General features: G+C 36.2%; 1 protein-coding gene across 8 annotated transcripts in view; it reads left to right on the top strand.

The window, feature by feature from the left end:
* ZNF638 (zinc finger protein 638) overlaps nt 1-22,307 on the top strand; it is an 80,971-nt gene that overhangs the window by 17,344 nt on the left and 41,320 nt on the right. For 7 of the 8 annotated variants that reach the window (XM_057741174.1, XM_057741169.1, XM_057741173.1 and 4 more), the window contains 5 exons: nt 5,011-5,049; nt 5,788-6,080; nt 7,190-7,467; nt 8,841-8,987; nt 10,421-10,543. In XM_057741174.1, coding sequence (XP_057597157.1) covers nt 5,011-5,049; nt 5,788-6,080; nt 7,190-7,467; nt 8,841-8,987; nt 10,421-10,543 — 880 coding nt within the window. The remainder of the gene's footprint in view (nt 1-5,010; nt 5,050-5,787; nt 6,081-7,189; nt 7,468-8,840; nt 8,988-10,420; nt 10,544-22,307) is intronic. The other variant, XM_057741172.1, reaches the window with a different exon arrangement.

The following is a 22,307-nucleotide window of genomic DNA, read 5'->3' as shown; positions in this document are numbered from 1 at the left end:
TGCCTTCCTTGGGATGGTTTATTTCAGAGCACATAGTCTTCCCTTCTCCTATACTTCTCCTCCTCCCCACCTCTTTCCCAGAGGGTAAATAATTAAAAACCACCCAAACCTAACACTAGTATTTAATTTCAGGTGTAAACCTCTCCTGGTTTAGAACCTATTTTCAGAAAAAACCTTAAGTAGGAGATGAACAAGCTAAATACGGTGCTTCCTCAACGTTGGTTCTTCAATTCTTTCACCTTTTTCTTCTTTAAGACAGGGCATCTATGAAGGTGAAAAGTGATTTTAAAAGTATTCTTTTATATTACCTGGAGTTACATAAAATGAAATTGTGCTCCTCCTAGCGTCATTAAACAGGCTGATATAGTTGTGTGTCAAATTCTTGGTTACTATACTGATGATAGTAACGTGTTCTTGAGTAAATGGATTTGTGACAGCTGTTTTGGTATGAAAATGTCATCAAAATTTCTTGAGATTATTCAGGACTCTTCTAGTCATGTGATAAACCTTCAGACTAGTTTCTTAAAGTAAGGAAATTTATTAGCTCATTTAACTGGGAAGATGAGTATTTCTAGATGCTCAAACAAAAATCAAAGTGTCAGAAATATTTTCGTTTCTTGGCTATTGTCTTCTGCTTTGGCCTCATGAGAAAGGCACACTTTTTTCCACAAAGCAAAGTGACCCCCTTCGTTCCAGACTTCAGTGATCTGTATAGCTAGCAATTCCAGGAGTTAAAAAATAAGTAAAAACACTTCTTTCCTCATAAATTCTGCAGAAGTCCTTGGTTTGACTCTTTTGGTCCACTGTGGGTTAGTTGTCCATCAGTATATCAATTATAATGGTTGTAGGAATAGGGTACTGTACCTTGGTTAGTGTCATGTGTTGAGTGTGATATAAGCCCTACCTGAATTGTATAGACTAATAATAGAGATAGAGTTGTTTACCTGTATAGATATGTGCGCACAAACATTGGTTATGTTACAGAGATAATTTGTTACTTGAATTAGGTAGGCCTTAGACTGCTACTGTAAATGGAAAATCTCTCCTAAGCCACAGATTTTCCCACAGATACCCAGTGGGATGTCTCATTATTATGAAGGTAAGAGATTTAGGTGGGAGTTAGTTATTTGCTGTAGTAGGCATTAATGCTAGTAAGAGGATTCTAGCTACATGCACTACCGTTAATTCACTACATCAGATGTCATTTATGCCTACTTAAAACCTTTCATGTAGATAAGCTTTTTTTTTCTTTTTTTTTTTTCGTGCACATAGGACCCTGATTTTAAAGCATGTGCTTTCCATGCCTGCTACTTCATTGCTCTGTCTTAAACATTTTTACCTTTTTCAGGTTATGTGCTCTTGAATAATTTCTTCATGGCTTTCTCTCTACTGCAAAAAAATTAAACAAATACGTTAGATTTGTGATTAAGTGCTTTGGATCCTTCCATGGCAAAATATATGCTACTTCATTTTTTTTTTTTAAGCTGTGTTGTGCTTTTATACCTTAATCTATTTAGTCATTCTTCTACTGATGTGTACTTAGGTTCTTCTTCCTTTTCTTGCTTATTATCTCCTCTTTCTTTGTCTTATTGGATCTTTCTGGATTATGACACAAGAGTAGTTGGCTAACTTGAGAAAAAATACAGTGCATTAAAGTTTTAGTATTAAAAATAATAAATGATAAGAGCTCTGTGCTTATTGTGAGCTGGGCATTCTTCTAAGTGCTTTACATAGTGTCTTTAATCTTCAAAGCAACTCTTTGAGATATATGTATAATGATTATTTGTGATTTTACCAGTGGGGAAACTGAGAGGCAACTTCCCTACTATCACACAGCAAATAACTGACACAACTAATCTGTCTAACTCATAGATCTTTGCTCCTTTTTCCCCTCAACATTTTATTCTGAAAAGTTTCTAAGCTGCAAAAAAGTTGAAGGGATAATAAACATTCACATAGTCTTTGTATTTACTAACCAATTATTAACATTTGACATATCTATTATATCTTTATATGCACACTTTTAATATTAGTTATAGTTTTTAAAAACTACTTGAAAATAAATTGCAGACATTATGACACTTTACTCCTTAATTCAACATCTCTCTCTTAAGAATAAGGAAATTTTTCTATGGTTGTTATCTCTTGTAACCACAGTATAACACAATGATTAACAGTGATTTCATAATGCCTTCCAATACATAGGCCAAGTTCAAATTTTCCCATTGGTTTCCAAAATGCCCTTTTTTTTTATAAGTTTATTTATTTATTTATTGGATTTTTTTCTTTTTGATTGGCTGTCTTGGGTCTTCATTGCTGCACACAGGCATTCTCTGGTTGTGGCAAGTGGGGGCTACTCATTGTGGTGGCTTCTCTTGTTGTGGAGCACAGGCTCTAGGTGCGTGGGCTTCAGTAGTTGCAGCACATGGGCTCAATAGTTGTGGCTCATGGGCTCTAGAGCGCAGGCTCAATAGTTGTGGCGCACAGGCTTAGCTGCTCTGTGGCATATGGTATCTTCCTGGGGCAGGGCTTGAACCCGTGTCCCCTGCATCGGCAGGCAGATTCTTAACCACTGCGCCACCTAGGAAGTCCCCAAAATGCCTTTTATAGCTATCTTTATCTACCCCACACCCACACTTTTTTTTTTTTTTTGAGGAGGAGGAGATTTTTACAACGATTGACTTCTGAAATGTCCATAAAAGTTGTCTTGTAGAATATTCCACATCCTGCACCTTTTTGTTTTTGTTTCCTCATTAAATTTAGGTTGAACATTTTTGTCACAAAAACTTTATAGGTGATGTGTATACTTATTGCATCACATTGGGATACAGATATGTAATAACTTATATGTGTTGACAGCCAGCTATATTTCCAGCGTTGTACATAAGAGAAAGCTAAGGCTTACTCATATTAAGTAACTAACTTTCAGATATGTGGCTGTTAAGTGGCGGCACCTACACTTAACACCCAACTGTGTTTGATTCCAAAGGTCTTGCTTTAATTTTTTTTTTCTTTTGGCTGTGCCACTTGGCTTGTGGGATCTCAGTTCCCTGACCAGGGATTGAACCCAGGCACCACCAGTGAAAGTAGGGAATCCTGACCTCTAGACCACCAGGGAACTCCCAAAGGTCTTGCTTTTAAACACAATACTGTGAGACTGGAATTGTGTCTTCTTAGATGGTACAGAGTAACAAAAGTTTTAAAAAATGCAATAGTAGGTGAAACAGAATTGTTCATGTTTTAACAATTGTTGATGCTGGGTGATAGATACATTGGATTGAAGTTGTTTTTTTGCCTTCATAATTTATCACATTATAGTTATAAGATGCTCCAGGCATCATGTCTGCTCTCAAAGCTGGAAGAAGGGGGTAGAAGCTTTCTCAGAAGTGCCACTGGTTTTACATCTATGTCTGGTTGGTTTGTACCTATCCCTGGCTATCTTCTAAGGAGGTTGGGAAAGCAGATATTTAGCTTTTTTAGCCTTTGTTGTGGAGGCAGGCATGGGAAAAGGGAGTTGAGAATTGCTTTTGAGTTAACCTGCTAACAATGTCTGAGACAAATATCAACAAATAAAAACCACTTTACCTTTAGTAAGGTTTGACCTCACTTTATTTTCCTGCCAGGTGACTTGTTGAGTCTGCTGCTTGCATTTCCTTACCTGGCTCTCTTCTTTGTTACTGAAATTGTATTTTAGAACACCAGTGATTTAATAATTTAATTTAATCACCACTTCCAGTTGGCTTAGAGTCCAGATTATCTAGAAAAGATGAAGATAAACATGTCTTTTTCTTACGCTTCTATGATGTTACTGTTCCTCCCACTTTTTCTTTCTGTTATTACCCCTTAATCTCCTTCATTGATATATCTTTGTCTGCTTTACTCTTAACTGTTAGTGTGCATAAGATTGTGTCCTCAGCCTTCTTTTTTTTCCCCACAAACTCTATTCTCTGTTTATCTCACTCACTCTTTGTACTATAGCTGATGCCTGATTTCTAAATATCTCAGCCCTCATCTTTTTCTCTAATCCAGATATTTATTTCCAGTTGTTCTGAAAACATTCCTGTGTTCCCTTCACTTCAGAAATGTTTATTGTTCCCCATTGCCTTTTACTTATGTGCAACCTCCTTAGCCTGATTTCAGGTACCTTCATACTTTGTCTCTGAGCTGTGTTTCCAAGCTTTTTCCCTCATAATTTGTTTTCGTCATTTCCAGTCTGCACCCATACTGGTTCCTGGAATAGAACATGTTTTGCCTCCAGTTCTTCTTTTATGTATCACCACTGTATAAAACCTAACCTGATCCATGTCTGTTGATAGACCTTTTTAAGGGCTGCCTGAAAAGCAGCCTTTTCTTTGATTTCTGCCCTGAATTCTCCCATTAGATCGTCTCTGAGGACCACCTGGTACAATGTAAGGAGCACCATTCATGTCTTATTCTGTAGAATGGTGTCTCCTGGAGTTACACAAAGTGGGTGAACTGCCTTTAACCCCTACCTAAGCTTGTGTTTTATACCTCTTCTGTATCTCTTAACACTTTCATGTGTACTGCCTATTTTACCTAAATAAATGAAGTATGGGAAATGTGTTTCTTTTCCCTGAATTGCCTAATACTTAGATTATTTATTGAATTAGACACTCAAAATATTTTACTTCGAAGAAAATACTCATATTTTAATATGCTAATCACTGTTAAATTTTTATCTTTTTTAATCTTTTTTAAATTCTTTTAAATTTTTTTTATTTTTTAAATTTTTAAAAATTCTTAAAATTTAAAAAATTTTTAATATTTATTTATTTATTTACCATGCCACATGGCTTGTGGGATCTTAGTTCCCCAACCAGGAATTGAACCTGTGCCCTCAGCAGTAAAAGCATGGAGTCCTAACTACTGGACTGCCAGGGAATTCCCTTAACTTTGGTTTTGAACAGTCCTCTTGATATATTGCAGGGAAAGACTGAGCCTTATAATCTTATTTTAACTGTTCATTAATATTGTTTATTCTCAAAATAGGTATCCTGATTGGAATCCTGAGATCCTCCCATCAAGAAGGTAGTTATTTTTTTTAATAGTGGTATTACTGAAATTTGATTTCCTTTTAAAAGTAAACAAGTGCTTTTTTAAAAAAATTTTTTTTTTAAAGGTACTGTTTTGAATAGAGTCCTGTTTTGACCATTTTTACTTTTAAACAGTAGGCAAATGCAACCATCTCTGTGAATCTTTCTTTAATGACCCCAGTTTGTGTGATAGCTCCCATCTGTGAACTTCTTTTTCTTTTTTTAATCTTTTCTGACAATACTTTATACTTTTATTATTATTTTATGTTTGTGGGATCTTATAAATGGCTTGAAGGATGGAAATGGGGTTCCCTATTCAATGTGTATATATACAACAGTCAAATATTTGTGGATGGCATAATCTTTGAGGAATAATTGTTGAAAAACATTTGTTTATGTAAGTAATTTCCTAAATTCTTCATATAATGTAATACTTTCAAAACATAATTGGATATAATAGTGGTATAGGAAAAATGCAAGAAATTGATGATATTCTTTTGTAAATTAGCAGAATAGAGGAATCTAAGCAATTAGAGAGGTGATCATCTGCTCTGATTGTTTTTCACTCATCTACAAGGCTGAATTGCATCATAACAAACAGGTTTTTGCTTTACATAAATGCGTGGTATCAGAATTTGGCATTGTTAATAGTCTGTTTTTAAGAAGGTAAATCTGTCATTTAAATTTATGTCAAATTGATGAATCTTGTGGTTTTTTTTCTTGCTCTTTGTAGAAATGAAGGCAATAGAAAAGAAAATGAAACTCCAAGAAGACGATCTCATTCCCCTAGTCCTAGACATTCTAGGAGATCAAGCTCAAGTCACAGATTCCATCGATCTCGAAGCCCAATACGTTATATGTATAGACCAAGAAGTCGAAGTCCAAGAATTTGCCATCGTTTTGTTCCTAGATACAGATCTAGATCCCGTTCACCATATCGAATGAGAAATCCATTTAGAGCTAGTCCAAAATGCTATCGATCAGTTAGCCCCGAAAGGACATCAAGGAGATCAGTGAGATCATCAGGTACAATTATGGTTGTGAATAATAAGTACTTATTTTGACTAAATTTTTTTAGTATTTTTTTTTGAATTTTTTATTTCTATATTTCTGTTAAGCTTGAAATGGTGACATATACTACTGTCAAGATTTTTTTAAATGTTGACATTTTGAGGTATTTGGCTCAGCTCTTTTTAAAACTTTTCAAAGTTTTTAAGAAATGAAATGTTCTAGTTTATTAAATTTTAGAATTTCTCTGTGAAATCTGACCCGCATCCCAACCTATTTCATTCTTCTTCCCTTTATTATGTATCAGAAGAAGTTTGGAGACTGTATCTATCCACCCAACATCAAACTGAAAATCCAAGGATATACAAACATCTTAGTTTGCCTTAGTAATTGATTATAGACTTGTCTTCCATAAATTAATTTAAAACATTAAAAAATTATTCATGTTTTCAGCCTGTGTCTTAATATTGGTTTAGTGACCTTTCCAGAAATAGCTCTTATGTAATTGTTTTCTGAGATCTTTTCAGAGGTCTTTGAGACCTTTTCTTTTCCAACAACATGTCTCTGTGAAGTGGATTTTTCTTTAAATATTTCAGCTGAAATAATGTATCCAGCAGATTGGATGCAGAAGCAGAGTGCAAAGTGTTTAGGAAAATATACAGTGGTGCTACTTATCTAACTAATTTTTGTTTTGAAATTAAAGTTGTTCTTTGTAAATATATATTGTTTATGTTAATATAGGAGTTTATTATTAAATGAATTACTATTTTTAAAATTCTATTTTAGTTTCTTATATGTGGTAAATATTGATAAATTGAACACAAACAAAATCTCTTTGGAGTCCTCAATTTTTAATAGTGTAAAGGGATACTGAAACCAAAAGTTTGAGGACAACTGGTATAAGAGAAGCTCACTGAATAAGGGATCTTCATGTAAAAGCCTTTTGAGTGAAGAATTAAAGACTAATAATTTCTTGTGTGTGTATTTGTCACCTGTTTGGCCTAACTGGTTCAGTGTGATAAATATTTGGGCAATTGAGAGATTATTTTTTCTTTTTATAATGTGACGAGATGTTTCCTACCTTAAGTTCTTTTCAGTTGAAGTAGTATTTATGTCCTTTTTACTAGATAGAAAAAAAGCATTAGAAGATGTAGTACAGCGGTCTGGGCATGGGTCAGAATTCAGTAAACAGAAGAACCTTGAAGCAGTTGATAAAGGAACCTCACCAGCACAAAAACTTAAAACTGGCACTGGAGCAAAGCCATCAGTTAAATCTACAAGCTCTACAAAGAGTGATTCAAATATAGGAGGACATTGTACTCGTTACAAATCAAAGAATCTTGAAGATGACACCTCACCAGAAAGTAAGCAGGTGTCTGATAAAGCTGTTTCTCTGCAGCGTAAGGTCAGTAGTTCTTTGTTAGTGAAAGCGTATGTGTGTATTTGTTAATATGACAAAGAGAAAAAAAGTTGTTCAGAATTTTTAATTTTCATATTTCCAAAAGTTTGAAATCATGACTTATGTTGATATGGAATATTTTTATCAGTTTCTTTTCTGAATATAATAAAAGTCCAATAATGTCTTGTAGATTACAAATCCTGGAGGTTTGGCATTTGATATATCAAAAGTGAGAGCATTTTGATGGTTTGGTGTTTTTGGCTGATCACACAAGCAGATCCTTGTGATTAGTTTTGCTCTCTGATTGGAGAAGTAATCAGTAGCATTAATGAGTTTTTATAATCTTTGTTAATAAGTTATTAGTGAGTCTATGCTGAGAATTGGTCATTTTTAGTCTGTTTTATACTTTTTTGCAGTACAGTTCAGAAGTTAAATACTTTGTTGTCCAGTGTAGAGTACTAGTCTGTTTTCTGAGTACTAACTTATTGGTATATTTTGATGGTATCGTTTTATTGTATGTGTTAATTAAATTACTATTATAGCAGATAATATATAAAGCATCCTGAGACTATCGGAGAAACTCCTGATAGGCCAGATTTTCAAATGTTTCATATATTGTAATATTAACAAGTCTTCAAGCATTTAGGTATGCATTGCTTTTAACATTGTCTTAACTTTCAACAATTACAGTTCCCTGCCCAAAAGAGCTTATATTTAGAAGGATAAACTTAAAATAATCAACCTGCAATTACAGGATTTTGAAGAACATTAAGAAACAATGTTGAGTACATGGAATTTTGAAGAGGGTGAATTATTCTGTAACATTTTTTCATTTTGTTTCTAGACTCCTAGATGGTTGTAGTGGAACTTTAAAAAAAAAATTTTTTTTTTGAGTCACTTTTTAACATAGGTTGTAAATTGGTAATAAGGTAAATTCAAATTGTGTATGGTATATATTAATCTTTTAAAATATTATACCTATCTAGATATCATGTTTAATTATTAGAACACAGAGTAAATAAAGCTATAATTTCAGCTTAACTAGTGATGTGCCATGCAGATTCATATAGAAAAATACTCTTTAATAGTTTTGGACCATTTCACAACTCTCGTTTGTTACAAAATGCTCTTAAACAGAAAAGAGCATCTGCGATTGGTTACCAATAAATTCTGACCACTGCTGGGTTTGAGTGGTAAAATGTAAAACACATTCCTTACTACTTTTCTTTAGCATTTAAAAATTTTTTTAAATGTGCTGAAATATTTACAAAAGACTGCTTAAAGGACTAAGATTAGTGGTAGAAGAAATTGTATTGGGAATTATTATTACTGTACTGTGTCACTTAATTTGGTTTAATTTTCTGTCATCCCAAAAATAGCTTCGGAAAGACCAGTCTTCACATTCTGGTCCCGTTCTTCTTATATCTGAATTACCAGAGGATGGCTATACTGAAGAAGATATTAGAAAAATATTTCAACCATTTGGAAAAGTTAATGATGTCCTGATTGTTCCATATAGAAAGGAAGTGAGTCATTTAGTCTGTTCTAAAAATTCATACAAAGTCATTATTTTTAAAATTTTTTTAAAATGCATTGTGTTCCTATTCAGCTACCACTGTGAGAATTCACTGTCCCTTCATGGAAAACATAGGAACCCGAAAGGTATAATCATCTGCAGTCAAAATAAATGCTCCCTCTGTTCCAGACAAGTGTTCATGCAGTTACACAGCACAATAAGAAAATATACAAGTGAGCAAAAATATGAATGGTTACATATCAGAATGATAGCCATTATATAGAAGAAGCCAGCAGCCTAAAGGCGACTAACTCTTACGAGAGGGTGTTATTATTTTGAATACACTCACATCTGTGTACATGTATGTGTGCAAATAAATCCATGGTGGCTCCAAGCAAACTGGTTAAGTTCCCTGTGTCCACCCTGGTAGACAGTGCCCTGGACAGAAACTCTCAAGGCATTAGCCCTGGGGCAGTGGCATCACTGATTTCAAGGGGCTTCAGGCACTGGAAATAGAGGCTAAAGACTGCTATGAGCCTGTGTGAGACTCCCTGGGGCCCAAAGGCATTATTTTAGGAAGACTGTTGTTAGGTCTTTTAGCTGCTTTTCCTGCATTTACAATTGTTAATTGAGTTATGTAAATGTTTGGATTTGAGTGAACAAGATCCCTAAATACTGCTTTATATCCTTTCGAACAGTACGCTGTTTTTTTAGAAAAGCACACTTTCTCCTTGAAGGGCCAGATGATATTTTAGGTGTTGCATGTCATAGGATTTCAGCTACTCAGCTCTGCTGTACAACTCTATTGTTGTACAAACATACTCATAGATAACATATAAGTGAATGAGCATGGCTGTGTTCAAAAAAACTATTTACAAAAATAGATGGCAGGCCATAGTTTGCCATTGCTTTAGCACACCAGTAAGGTCATATTAAAAATGATTTTGTTTGTACAGTATTTTTTTTACATTAGTTGTATTTCTGTAACTCGCATCATAAAGTTCACCAAAACTACAAACCCTAGAGTAAGCAGAAGGTAAAAAATTGTGAGGTAAGACAAGGGATCATAGTTGGTATTATTTTCTTTGTTGCAAGAACCTTTAAAAAGGTCAGACTTACAGCAGCTAGACCAGATCCTGCCTTCTCTTCGATTGTTCAGTGAGCCCTGCCTTCCCATTTCTTATTGTTCTATGATCCTGCCATCGACCCCTTCATCCTTTTTATCTTGGTAATGATATAGAAATTTTGTAAGGTTAAATGTCCATTTCATGTGTGAAAACATCCTAAAGATCAAATTATACTTTAGCAAAACAAAAGGAGGTAAAAGCAACCAGGACTTGAGGTAATTTCATTTTTATATTCCACAAAGAAGTATTATATTAGGTCATACAGAACATTTTAAGGTAAATTTTTTGACTGAAAGTGGAATACATTTCATTTTAGGCTTACTTGGAAATGGAATTTAAAGAGGCAATTACTGCAGTCATGAAGTACATTGAAACAACACCACTTCTGATAAAAGGGAAAAACGTGAAAGTATGTGTTCCGGGAAAGAAAAAGTCACAGGTAAACTGAATTTAGTTCTTACGGGATTCATTGTTGATTAATTTTTTAAGTATGGAACATACAGAAAAAAGCATAAAACATAAATGTTCACTCCACAGATTGTATATAAATTCAAGTACACTGAGCTTAGCAACTTCATTATATATACATAAAAAGGGTGAGTCAAAAATGATCTGCACTCTGGCTGTAGAATTTAATTAACTTTTAGAAAAGACAAATACATCATTTTTTGACATAATCTCCTTGCTTTTCAATATACTTTGTCCATCTCTCAACAAGCTTTTGTATTCCCTCATTAAAAAATGTTTTAGGCTGAGCTGCAAGCCACAAGTGCACCACTGTCTTCACTTCTTCGTCAGAAGTGAATCTTCATCCTCGTAGGGCTGCTTTCAGGGGACTGAGCAGTTGAAAGTCTGGAGCAAGATCGGAGCCATAGGGAGGATGCTTTAGCACCTCAAAACGAAGTTTTTGCATTGTCGACAGTGTGGGCAGAAGTGTGCGGACCTGCATTGTCATGCAAGATCACAGCGCCCTTGGATAGCAGTCCTCTGCGTTTAATCCAAAGTTAGGCTCCAGCTCTTCAGTAAGCATCTCTGTCCATTCATACACACTTCTTTGCAATGAAACACTTTCTCTGTACTACGCACAAAGTCTTTGATAAGTAACAGCACCAGGTACACACTCAGATCACAAAAAATGAATCACTGCATGCTGCTCTTCTTTCTTTCGTGCAAATCACAAGTGGGGCATCCATTTTTGCTCGCACCACAGTTATAGAAATGAACTGACATAACACGTTCACACCTGCCCAGCAGTGACTGAGGAGATAGTAGCCTTGAACAGAAAGTGCTGATAAGACAGTGCGGCCAACAGAAGTTTTAATGTAACCACAGTGCGGGTAATTTTTGACTCACCCTTGTAAATATTACACTGTAAACAATATTAAATGGTAAGCAATAGGCTAGGGGAAAATACTTAACAGAATTAGCAAAAGTTTGTGAAACCTCTACCTAGGTCATAAACTACGACATTGACAACATCCTGGAAGCCCCTTGTATACTTCCGATTACACACCCTCCCTTCGGCCCCGGAGTAACCCCAACTTGGTTTCTAATACCGTAGTTGAGTTTTGCCTGTTTTGAACTTTCTATAAACAGAATCATAGTGCATATATTCCTTTGGGTCTTTTTTATTTTTTATTTAATTAATTTATTTTTTAAAGCTCTTTATTGGAATGTAATTGCTTTACCACAGTTATTTTACCAGTTCCTCATGGATTGCTGTTTAAGTTATTTCTAGTTTTTCATTACGATAAATAGGATTTTAGTTGGTAACTTCCTTGTATATGGCTTTCACAGACTGTTCTTATGTGTTTATGATAGTGTTTTTTAAGGTGATGTCTACAGTGGAATTGCTGGATTATAGGATATACAGTAATAAGTAATATTAGAGCACCTGTTAAATAGCTGTAATAATTTATAGTCTAATAATTTTTGTGAGTACTGGTGTTTCTATATTATCATTGACATCTTAATATGTGTGTGTAGCTATTGCAGTTTTTGGATTTGCTGTTCCCCAGGAGGTTTTGTTATAACAGTCTCTATAAGTGCAAGATTGTTTAAAGTTGCTAGTATCTTTCCCACTTAAGAGAATTTTGTTTAGCATTTGCTCTAAAGCTGGTCTGGTGGTGCTGAATTCTCTTAGCTTTTGCTTGACTGTTGAGCTTTTGATTTCTCCATCAGATCTGAATGAGAATCTTGCTTGCTCAGATCCTTTCTTTCTCTCCTCTCCTTCTGGGACCCTATAATGCAAATGTTGGTGCATTTAATGTTGTCCCAGAGGTCTCTTAGGCTGTCTTCATTTCTTTTTATTTATTATTCTTTTCCATGGCAGTGATTTCCACCATTCTGTCTTTCAGGTCACTTATCTTTTTCTGCCTCAGTTATTCTGCTGTTGATTCCTTTTAGTGTATTTTAAATTTCAGTTGTGTTGTTCATCTCTGTTTGTTTGTTCTTTAGCTCTTCTTGGTCTCTGTTAAACATTTCTTGCATCTTCTTGATCCTTGCCTCCATTCTTTTTCTGAGATCTTTGATCATTTTCACTGTTATTATTCTGAATTCTTTTTCCAGTAGGTTTGCTGTCTCTACTTCACTTAGTTGTTCTTCTGGGGTTTCATCTTGTTCCTTCATCAGGGGCACATTTCTCTTCCATCTCATTTTGTCTAACTTTCTGTGATTGCGGTTTCTGTTCTGCAGGCTGTGGGGTTGTAGTTCTTGCTTCTGCTGTCTGCCCTCTGGAGGATGAGGCTGTCTAAGAGGCTTATTATGCAGGCTTCCTGATGGGAGGGGCTGGTTCCTACCCAGTGGTGGGTGGAGCAGGATCTTGTCCCTCTGTTGGGCAGGGCTGCCCAGGGAGACTTTAAGCCACTTGTCTGCTGATGGGTGGGGCTGTATTCCCACCCTGTTGGTTGTTTGGCCTGAGGTGACCCAGCACTGGAGCTGGGTGGGGCTAATGGACCTCTGGGAGGGCTTATGCCAGTGAGTACTTCCCAGAATTGCGGCTGCCAGTCTTTGTACCTGCAGTGAGCCACAGCCACCCCCTGCCTCCACAGGAGATCCTCCAATACTAGGCAGGTAGGTCTGACCCAGTCTTATGGGGTCACTGCTTTTTTCCCCTGGGTCCTGGTGCACACATGACTTTGCGCACCCTCCAAAAGTAGAGTTTCTGCTTCCCCCAGCCCTGTGGAATTCCTGCGATCAAATCCCACTGGTCTTCAAAGCCAGATTCTCTGGGAACTCCTTCCATTGTTGGACCCCCCCAGGCTGGGAAGCCTAACATGGGGCTCAGAACTTTTACTCCTGTGGGTATAAGTGTTTTCTGGTTTGTGGGTCACCCAGCTGGTGGGTATGGGATTCGATTTTATCGCGATTACACCCCTCCTGCCCTCTTGTTGTGGCTTCTTCTTTGTCTTTGTATGTCTGATACCTTTTTTGGTAGGTTCCAGCATTTTTTTTGTCAATGGTTACTCAGCAGTTAGCTATGAACAAAGGGGTGCATGTATCTTTGTGAATTACAGTTTTGTCTAGATATATGCCCAGGAATGGGATTGCTCAATCGTATGGTAATTTTATTTTTAGATTTCTGAGGAACTTCTGTACTGTTTTCCGTAGTGGCTATACCAACTTACATTCCCACCAACAGTGTAGGAGGGTTCCCTTTTCTCCACACCCTCTCCAGCATTTGTTATTTGTAGATTTTTCAATGATGGCCATTCTGACTGGGGTGAGGTGGTACCTCGTTGTAGTTTTGATTTGCATTTCTCTAATAATTAGTGATTTTGAGCATCTTTTCATGTGCCTACTGGCCATCTGTATGTCTTTGGAGAAATATCTAGTAAAGTCTTCTGCGCATTTTTTTGATTGGGTTTTTCGTTGTTGTAATGAGCTGTTTGTATACTTTGGAGATTAAGCACTTGTCTGTTGCATCATTTGCAGATATTTTCTCCTGTTCCATAGGTTGTCTTTTCTTTTTTAATGGTTTACCTTGCTATGCAAAAGCTTGTAAGTTTGATTAGGTCCTATTTGTTTATTTTTGTTTTTATTCTGTTGCCTTTGGAGACTGACCTAAGAAAACACTGGTAGGATTTATGTCAGAGAATGTTTTGCTTCTGCTCTCTTCTAGGAGTTTTATGGTGTCATGTCTCATGTTTTTAAGCCATGTCAAATGTCTTTAACCCATTTGAGTTTATTTTTGTCCATGGTGTGAGGGTGTGTTCTAACTTCATTGATTTACATGCAGCTGTCCAACTTCCCCAGCACCACTTGCTGAAGAGCCTTTTTCCTTCCTTTTATATATTCTTACCTCTTTTGTCAAAGATTAATTGACCATAGGCATGTGGCTTTACTTCTGGGTTCTCTATTCTGTTCCATTGATTCATATGCCTGTTTTTGTACCAGTACCACACTGTTTTGATTTCTGTAGCTTTGTAGTATTGTCTGAGTCTGGGAGAGTTTTTCCTCCTGCTTTGTTTTTTCCCTCAGGATTGCTCTGGCAATTCTGGCTCTTTTATGGTTCCATATAAATTTTTGAATTATTTGTTCTAGTTCTGTGAAAAATGTTATAGGTAACTTGATAGGGATCACATTAAATCTGTAGATTGCTTTGGATAGTATTGCCATTTTAACAGTATTAACTCTTCCAATCCAAGAGCATGGGATATCTTTCCGTTTCTTTGAATCCTCTTTTATTTCCTTTATTAATGTTTCATAGTTCTTAGCATATAAATCTTTCCACCTCCTTGGTCAGGTTTATTCCTAGGTATTTTTGGTGTGTGTGTGCAATTTTAAAAGGTACTGTTTTTTTACATTCCCTTTCTGATATTTCATTGCTAGTGTAAAGCAATGCAACCAATTTCTGAATGTTAATCTTGTATCCTGCTATTTTGCTGAATTTGCTTATTAGATCTAGTAGTTTTTATGTAGTGTCCTTAGGGTTTTCTATATATAGTGTCATGTCATCTGCATATAGTGACAGTTTTACCTCTTCCCTTCCAATTAGGGTACCTTTTATTTCTTTTTCTAGTCTCATTGCTGCGGTTAGGACTTCCAGTATTATATTGAAGAGAAGTGGTGAGAGTAGGCATCCTTGTCTTGTTCTAGATTTAGCAGGAAGGCTTTCAGCTTTTTACTCTTGAGTATGTATTGGCTGTGGGTTTGTCATAAGTAGCTTTTATTATGTTGAGGTATGTTCCCTCTGTTCCCACTTTGGTAAGAGGTTTTTTTTATCATGAATAGATGTTGAATTTTGTCATATGCTTTTTCTGCATCTGTTGAGATGATCATGTGGTTTTTGACTTTTCTTTTGTTCATGTGATGCATTACATTGATTGATTTTCATATGTTGAACCATCCTTGTGAACCTGGGATGAATCCCACTTGGTTGTGGTGTATGATCTTTACGTGTTGTTGGGTTTGGTTTGCTTATATTTTGTTGAGAGTTTTTGCATGTATATTCATCAAAGATGAATTTTCTTTTTTGGCAATTTGGTAATTTTGTATTTTGGTGGTGTCTGTCTGGTTTTGGTATCAGGGTGACGGTGGCTTCATAGAGTGTCTTTGGGAGTGTTCCCTCCTCTTCATTCTTTTTGAAGAATTGGTAAAAGTTCTTTGTATGTTTGGTAGAATTCATCTGTGAATCCACCTGGTCCTAGACTTTTGTATATAGAAAGTTTTTTTTTTTTATTACAGATTGTATTTCACTTTTAGTGACGGTCTGTTCAAATTGTCTGTTTCTTCTTGATTCAGTTTTGATGGGCTTTATATTTCTAGGAAATTGTCTGTTTCTTCTAGGTTGTCAAATTTGTTGGCATATAATTTTTCATAGTATTCTCTTACGGTTTTTTATATTTATGCAGTATCAGTTGAGATTTCTCCTTTTTCATTTTTCATTTTATTTATTTGAGTTCTCTCTCTTTCTTCTTGCTGAGCCTGGCCAGAGGTTTGTCAATTTTGTTTATCCTTTCAAAGAACCAGCTGTTGGTTTTGTTGATTTTTTTTTTTTAATCTTATTTATTTCTTCCCTCATCTTTATTTCCTTCCTTCTGCTGACTTCAGGATGTGGTTTGTTCTTCTTTTTCTAATTCTTGTAGGTGGCTAACAGGTTAGGTTGTTTACTTGAGATTTTTCTTCTTTTTGATGAAGGCCTGTATTGCTGTGAACTTCCTCTAAGAACCCCTTTTGCTGCCTCCCATGGATTTTGTATGGTTGTGTTTTCATTGTCATTTGTCTCAAGGTATTTTTTAATTTACATTTTGACTTCCTCATTGACCGATTGGTTTTTTACTAGCATGTTATTTAGTCTCCATGTAATTGTTTTTTTCTCGTTTCTTTTCCTGTGGTTGATTTCTAATTTCATGCCATTGTGGTCAGAGAAGATGCTTGAAATTATTTCCGTACTCCTAAATTTGCTAAAGTTTTTGTACCGTAGGATGTAGTCAGACCTAGAGAATGTTCCATGTTTTTTGTTTTTGTTTTTTTTTTTTTGGGTGTAGTGTCCTGAAAATATCAATTAAGTCTAACTGTTCTGTTGTATCATTTAGGACCTCTGTTGCTTTATTGATTTTCTGTCTGAAAGATTTGTCCATTGATGTGAGCCAGGTGTTAAAGTCTGCTACTATTACTGTATTCCTATGGATTTCTCCCTGTATGTCTTGTTAGTATTTGTCTTATGTATTTGGGTGCTCTTATATTAGATCCATATATGTTGATGAATGTAAAACCCTCTTCTTGTATTGATCCTTTATCATTATGTAGTGTACTTCTTTATCTTTCTTTATAGCCTTTTCTTTAAAGTCTGTTTTGTCTGGTAAGAGTATCACAACTCCAGCTTTCTTGTCATTTCCATTTGTGTGAAATACCTCTCTCCCTCCTCTCACTTTCAGTCTAATGTGTCCTTTGCCCTAAGGGGAAAGGGTCTCTTGTAGGCAGCATATTGTAGGCTCTTGTTTTTTTTATCCAGTCTGCCACTCTGTGTCTTTTGTTTGGAGCATTCAGTCCATTGACATTTAAGATAGTTATTGATACATAGGTATTTATTGCCATTACAAACCTCGTTTTTCAGTTGATTGTTTCTACTTTGTTCCTTTCTTTTTCTTTTTTTTTTTTTTTTGAGGTTTGATGATTTCCTTTTATTTTATGCTGTGTTCTTTCTTTTAGATTTTCGTGAATCTATTGTATATTTTTGATTTGTGGTTGCCCTGTTTTTTGAGTATGCTAACTCCTTATATGTGCTTACTTTAGGCTGATAGTGATATAGGCTGAAACACATTCTAAAAAAAAGAAAGGAAATTTGCATTTTCTTACTCTCCTTCCCCACATTTTTATGACTTTGATGTCCCTTTTTACATCTTCATGTTCATCCTTTTGCTGTTCCTTGTGTTTATATTGCCTTCACAAAGAGAGTTTTGTTTTGTTTTCTTTTTGATCTGTGTACTGGCTAATTTAAGTGATTTACCTTCCAATTGTGATTTCCTCTTTCCTATTTCTTTTGATTTCTTTTCTATTTAGAGATGACCTTTCAATATTTCTTTTAGGATAGGTTTAGTATTGCTGTATTCTTCTAGTTTTTGCTTGTCTGAGAAATTATTTATTTCTCCTATTCTAAATGATAATCTTGCTGTGTAGAATATTTTAGGTTGCAGATTTTTCTCTTCAAGGCTTTGAATATGTTTTGCCACTCCCTTCTGGCCTGCAGTGTTTCTGTAGAGAAATCAGCTGATAGCCTTATAGGCGTCCCCTTGTAATGAAGTCTTTGTTTTTCTCTTGTTACCTTTAGAATCCTCTCTTTAACTTTTGCCATTTTTGTTTTGTCTTTGGAGTAGGTATCTGTGGGTTCATATTGTTTGGGACCCTCTGTGCTTCCTGTATCTGGATACCCGTTTCCTTCTTTAGGTTTGGGAAGTTTTCAGCCATAATTTCTTCAAATACATTTGCAGTCCCCCTTTCTACTTCTGGAATCCCTATTATGTGTAGATTGGCAGGCTTTAAGTTATCCCATAGGTCTCTTATATTGCTTTCATTTTTTTCATTTGGTTTTCTGTCTGCTGTTTTGGTTGGGTAATTTCCATTAATCTATCTTCCAGGTCACTTATTCGTTCTGCATTTTTCATTCTGCTATTCATTGTCTTGAGCACAGCTTTCATCTCAGCACATGAAGTTTCTAATTTTTCTTGGCTCTTCCTTATAGTTTCATTCCTTTTTACAGTAATCTGCATTTCTGTGAATAGCCTTTCTTAATCCCTTCAGTATTTTCATTACCTTCTTTTTTAACTTGGTGTCTATTAGACTGAAGAGGTCTGTTTCATTGTTTGTTCCTTCAGGGAAATTTTCTTGGTCTTTTAACTGAGAATGGTTCCTCTGCTTCATTTTGCTTATATTTCTCTTAGTCTGTGAGTTTAGGAGAAACGATTATCTACTGAAGTCTTGGGGGGCTATTTATAAGTGGGAGCGTCCCTGTGTAGTTTGTGTGGGTTTAATATATTTTTGGCATGACAGCTGTTTTTGGTTTGGACGCTTGTCGTCTCTTTCCTTAGCGTGTGCTGGCTGTTTTCCCCTTGATAGGGGGTGTGCAGGTGCACAGCTTACACAGGTTCCCAGGAAGGCGGGGATAGCAGTTGGCTCCCAGTTGCGGGTCACTCCACAGCGGTTATGGCAGTTTGCACACCCCTGGGGAGGTTGGGGCAGTGGTTGGCAGCGGGTTGAGGGACCCTCAGCAGGAGTGGCGGGTTGTGCGTGCTCCGGAGGAAGTTGGCTCCAATTGTGGGACCCTTGGCAGTGGCGGGCTGCACAGGCTCCCAGGAAAGTAGAGGCAGTGACCTGCACAAACTCACATGATGCTTGGTGGTGGCGGCAGCTTGCATCCTCCCCTGGAGCTTGTGTAAGCAGTGTCGTGCCACCTGTGAGTGTACAGAGAAAGAAGCTCCTATGGAGGGCCTTCCCCCTCTCATGGTGCATTCCCGAGCAATAATGATGCCTTGCCTTTCTGGTGAGCCCAGGCTTCTTCCTGGACTTCCTCAGTTGTAGCATACTACACTGTAGCCCCCTCAGGCAGCCTTCACTCGGCCAACTCGTCCTTTCCCCATGGTCTGACCTCTGATGCCTGAGCCTCAGTACCTGGCCCCTACCTGCCCCAGCAGGTGAGTGGACAAGCTTCTCAGGCTGGGACATGCCAGTTGGCAGGACCCTCTGCTCAGGTCTCTCTCCACTTTGCCCTCCAAACACCTGTTGCTGTGCTCTCCTCTGAAGCTTCTCCTCTGTCCTGGCTGATCTCCCCTCCAGTAAGGGGACTTCCCAGCATTCAGAAACCTCTCGTCTTTCACAGCTCCCTCCCAGAGGCACAGGTCCTGTCCTGATTCCTTTCTTTCTTTTCTCTTTTCTTTTCCCCTACCCAGTTACATGGAGATTTTCTTTTCCTTATGAAGTCAGAGGACTTCTGTCAGTGTTCAGTAGATGTTCTGTGAGAGTCGTTCCACGTGTAGGTGTTTCTGATGCATCTGTGGCAGGAAAACTCCAAGTCTTATTCCTCCACCATCTTGATCCCATCTGCTGTCTAGTTTTAAGTTGCATTTTTCTGATTATTATTGAACTTCAACATCTTTTAATATAGTTATTAGCTATTTCTATTACTGGTTGTGTATATCTTCTCACATTTTTCTATTGCATTGTCTTTTAAGAAAATTTCATCTGAAGGTGCTCCTTATCCCAGATACTAGTTTTGTAATATATGTGAGAAGTATTTCTTTTAGACTGTTGCTTGTATGTGTACATGTATAAAGTTTTTAAATAATTTCAGTGTACTCAGGTTTATTGCTTTTTTCTCCTTAATGGCTTTTACTTTTTTTTTCTTTTATCATGTTTTAGAAGACCTTTATGCCAGTGCCAAAAAGATATGCTTCCATTATTTTTTGAATCTGTGGTTTGTGGCATAATGTGTGAATGGTATCAATATTGTTTCCAAAATGGGTAACCAATTAACCCAATGCCATTTATGCCTGATTTGTCTTTCCTTGTTGATTTGGAAAGCTGTCTTTATGTATATAAATCACCGTATACACATAGATCTGTTTCATTCTGTTTATTTTTGTATGAATGCTCTATGGTTTCAATTATTATAAAAACTATAACCTTATAGTATTTGCCTAATTTTCTAATAGAATCTGTTTTCTTTGTTCTTTGTTTAAATTTAGAAGTTCTCTAAAAAATCTTATTGGGAGTTTAATTGATACTGTATTGAATTTGTGTTGATGTCTTTACAACACTAAGTCTTTCTGTCCAAAACCATGGTTTATCTCTCCATTTATTTAGATTAAATTTAATTTTACATTTTTTTTCCATAACATTCTTTTGTAATGTTTCCATAACGTACATTTTGGAGGAGGTGTTAAGTTTAATTTTTATTTATATTTATTTGTATATATCATAAATATTATTTCAATTGCTATTAGAGAAAACTATTTTTTTTTTTCTCTTCTGTTTTCTGGTTAGTTACTACTAGAGTAACCCATCATCCTAGTTTACTAACACCTGCTACATACATGCCTACTGAATAATGAATTACATGGTGACCGTAGCTATTACCAATTTAGAATTTCTTTTGTTTTCAATTAACAGAAAACTTCATCAATGGTTTATTAAACAAAGAAGAGGTTTATTTATCTCATAACAGGAAATCTGCAGGCAGGTGGTCCATGGGTGGTGCAACAGCTCCATCATATGTTCAGGAACCCAGCCTTTTTGTTTTTTTGCTTCACTATTGTTAGCATGTACTTTTCATTTTCTTTTGTAAAATGGTTGCTGTACCTTCTGGCATTATTTCTATCTTCCAAACAGAAAGAAAGGAATAAAAGTTAAGAGCAGAATGGATTTTTATTCCCCTCCCCTCAGTCTTTCCAGGAAGAAGGAGTTCCCCAGCAACTTTAACCTACATTTGATTTACTGTGACACAGTAAATGTGACACATAGGCACCTCTAGTTGCAGAGGAGAATAGGGGGAATCAAGCATTGCTTAGATTAAAAGCAAGCATAATTTTAAGAATTTAAACTTTATCCTGTAGTTAAATGTTATTAAAGGTTTTCAGCAATGCTATGACATAATGAAATATATGGATTAGAAAGATTCGTCAGGAAGTGATCTACAGAATGAGTTGGTTGGGCAAATGACTGTGAAAGCAAAGAAAGCTTAGCAAATTGATTAAAGGAAAGAAGAGAAAAGATCACTGAAATCCAGTTAGAGCGCTCATCTTGCCAACCAGACTATTGCAGTAATAACGATTTGGGGTAGATCAGTACCCTTGAGGATAGAAAGGAGAAATAGCTTATACTAGTGACTCTCAAGCAAGACTGGCTGATCATTAAGTTTGGAGAACTGAGGAGATAGTCTTCTTTAATTCTAAAAAGTTTAATCTGGGAAAATGGGCGAGTAAGGATACATTTAGGGTATTAGAGTATTTCAAAGAGATTAAAATAATTCTGTTGGATGACTTCTTCATAAGGTTGGTAAGGCAGCAATGTAAGTCGAATAGGCCAATCACAAATACTGTTTTGATTTTCATAGTAATGAATAGGCTAAGTATCAGCACTGGGAACATGCCGTCTGCCTGTCAAAAGCATTGATGTTCTTCAATTAAATATGGTTTGGATGGTGCTGAATTGAAGCCTTAGAGGGCTAACTCATGACTTTTTTGTTGTGACTGACCAGAGGGGATCCCCAACAGAACTCTGGTTATGGCTTCTTCAGATTAGAAGTATATGGAACAATCTTTTTGGCCTATTACCACAGGGGAAGACATTGAGTTTTTCTAACAGAGCAAGCACAAAATAGGCTTGAAACTCAAAATAGGAAAAAGAAGGGCAGCCGTATAGCTTTCTTGGTTCACATCTTAACTTTGGTGTGAATAGTCAAAAGTATGACAAAACTCTTCTGCCCACTTTTGATATTTCATGTTAGGACAGCCTTGGACTCTGGCTGTGATACATAGAATATTCTCTTCATTTTGCTACTTCTTGGAATCAATAATGAAATGTTAGAGAAAAGGTAAAAATTTTCTATATCCCTGTATTTTAAGCCTGAAAGATTAAAGTATGGGTCAGCACAGCTCTGACAAACTCAGTAACCTTGTCTTTAATTTTAAGCCAGCATAGACCTCAGTCTTTAACAGTGATTCTTAACCAATCTGCTGAAAGCAAGCATTCTTTTCCAGAGAAATGGA

The sequence above is a fragment of the Hippopotamus amphibius genome, chromosome 7 (assembly GCF_030028045.1).
Source record: "Hippopotamus amphibius kiboko isolate mHipAmp2 chromosome 7, mHipAmp2.hap2, whole genome shotgun sequence".
Taxonomy (NCBI): domain Eukaryota; kingdom Metazoa; phylum Chordata; class Mammalia; order Artiodactyla; family Hippopotamidae; genus Hippopotamus; species Hippopotamus amphibius.
The sequence above is the reverse complement of the archived record's forward strand: the minus strand, read 5'-3'. Positions and strand labels throughout refer to the sequence as shown.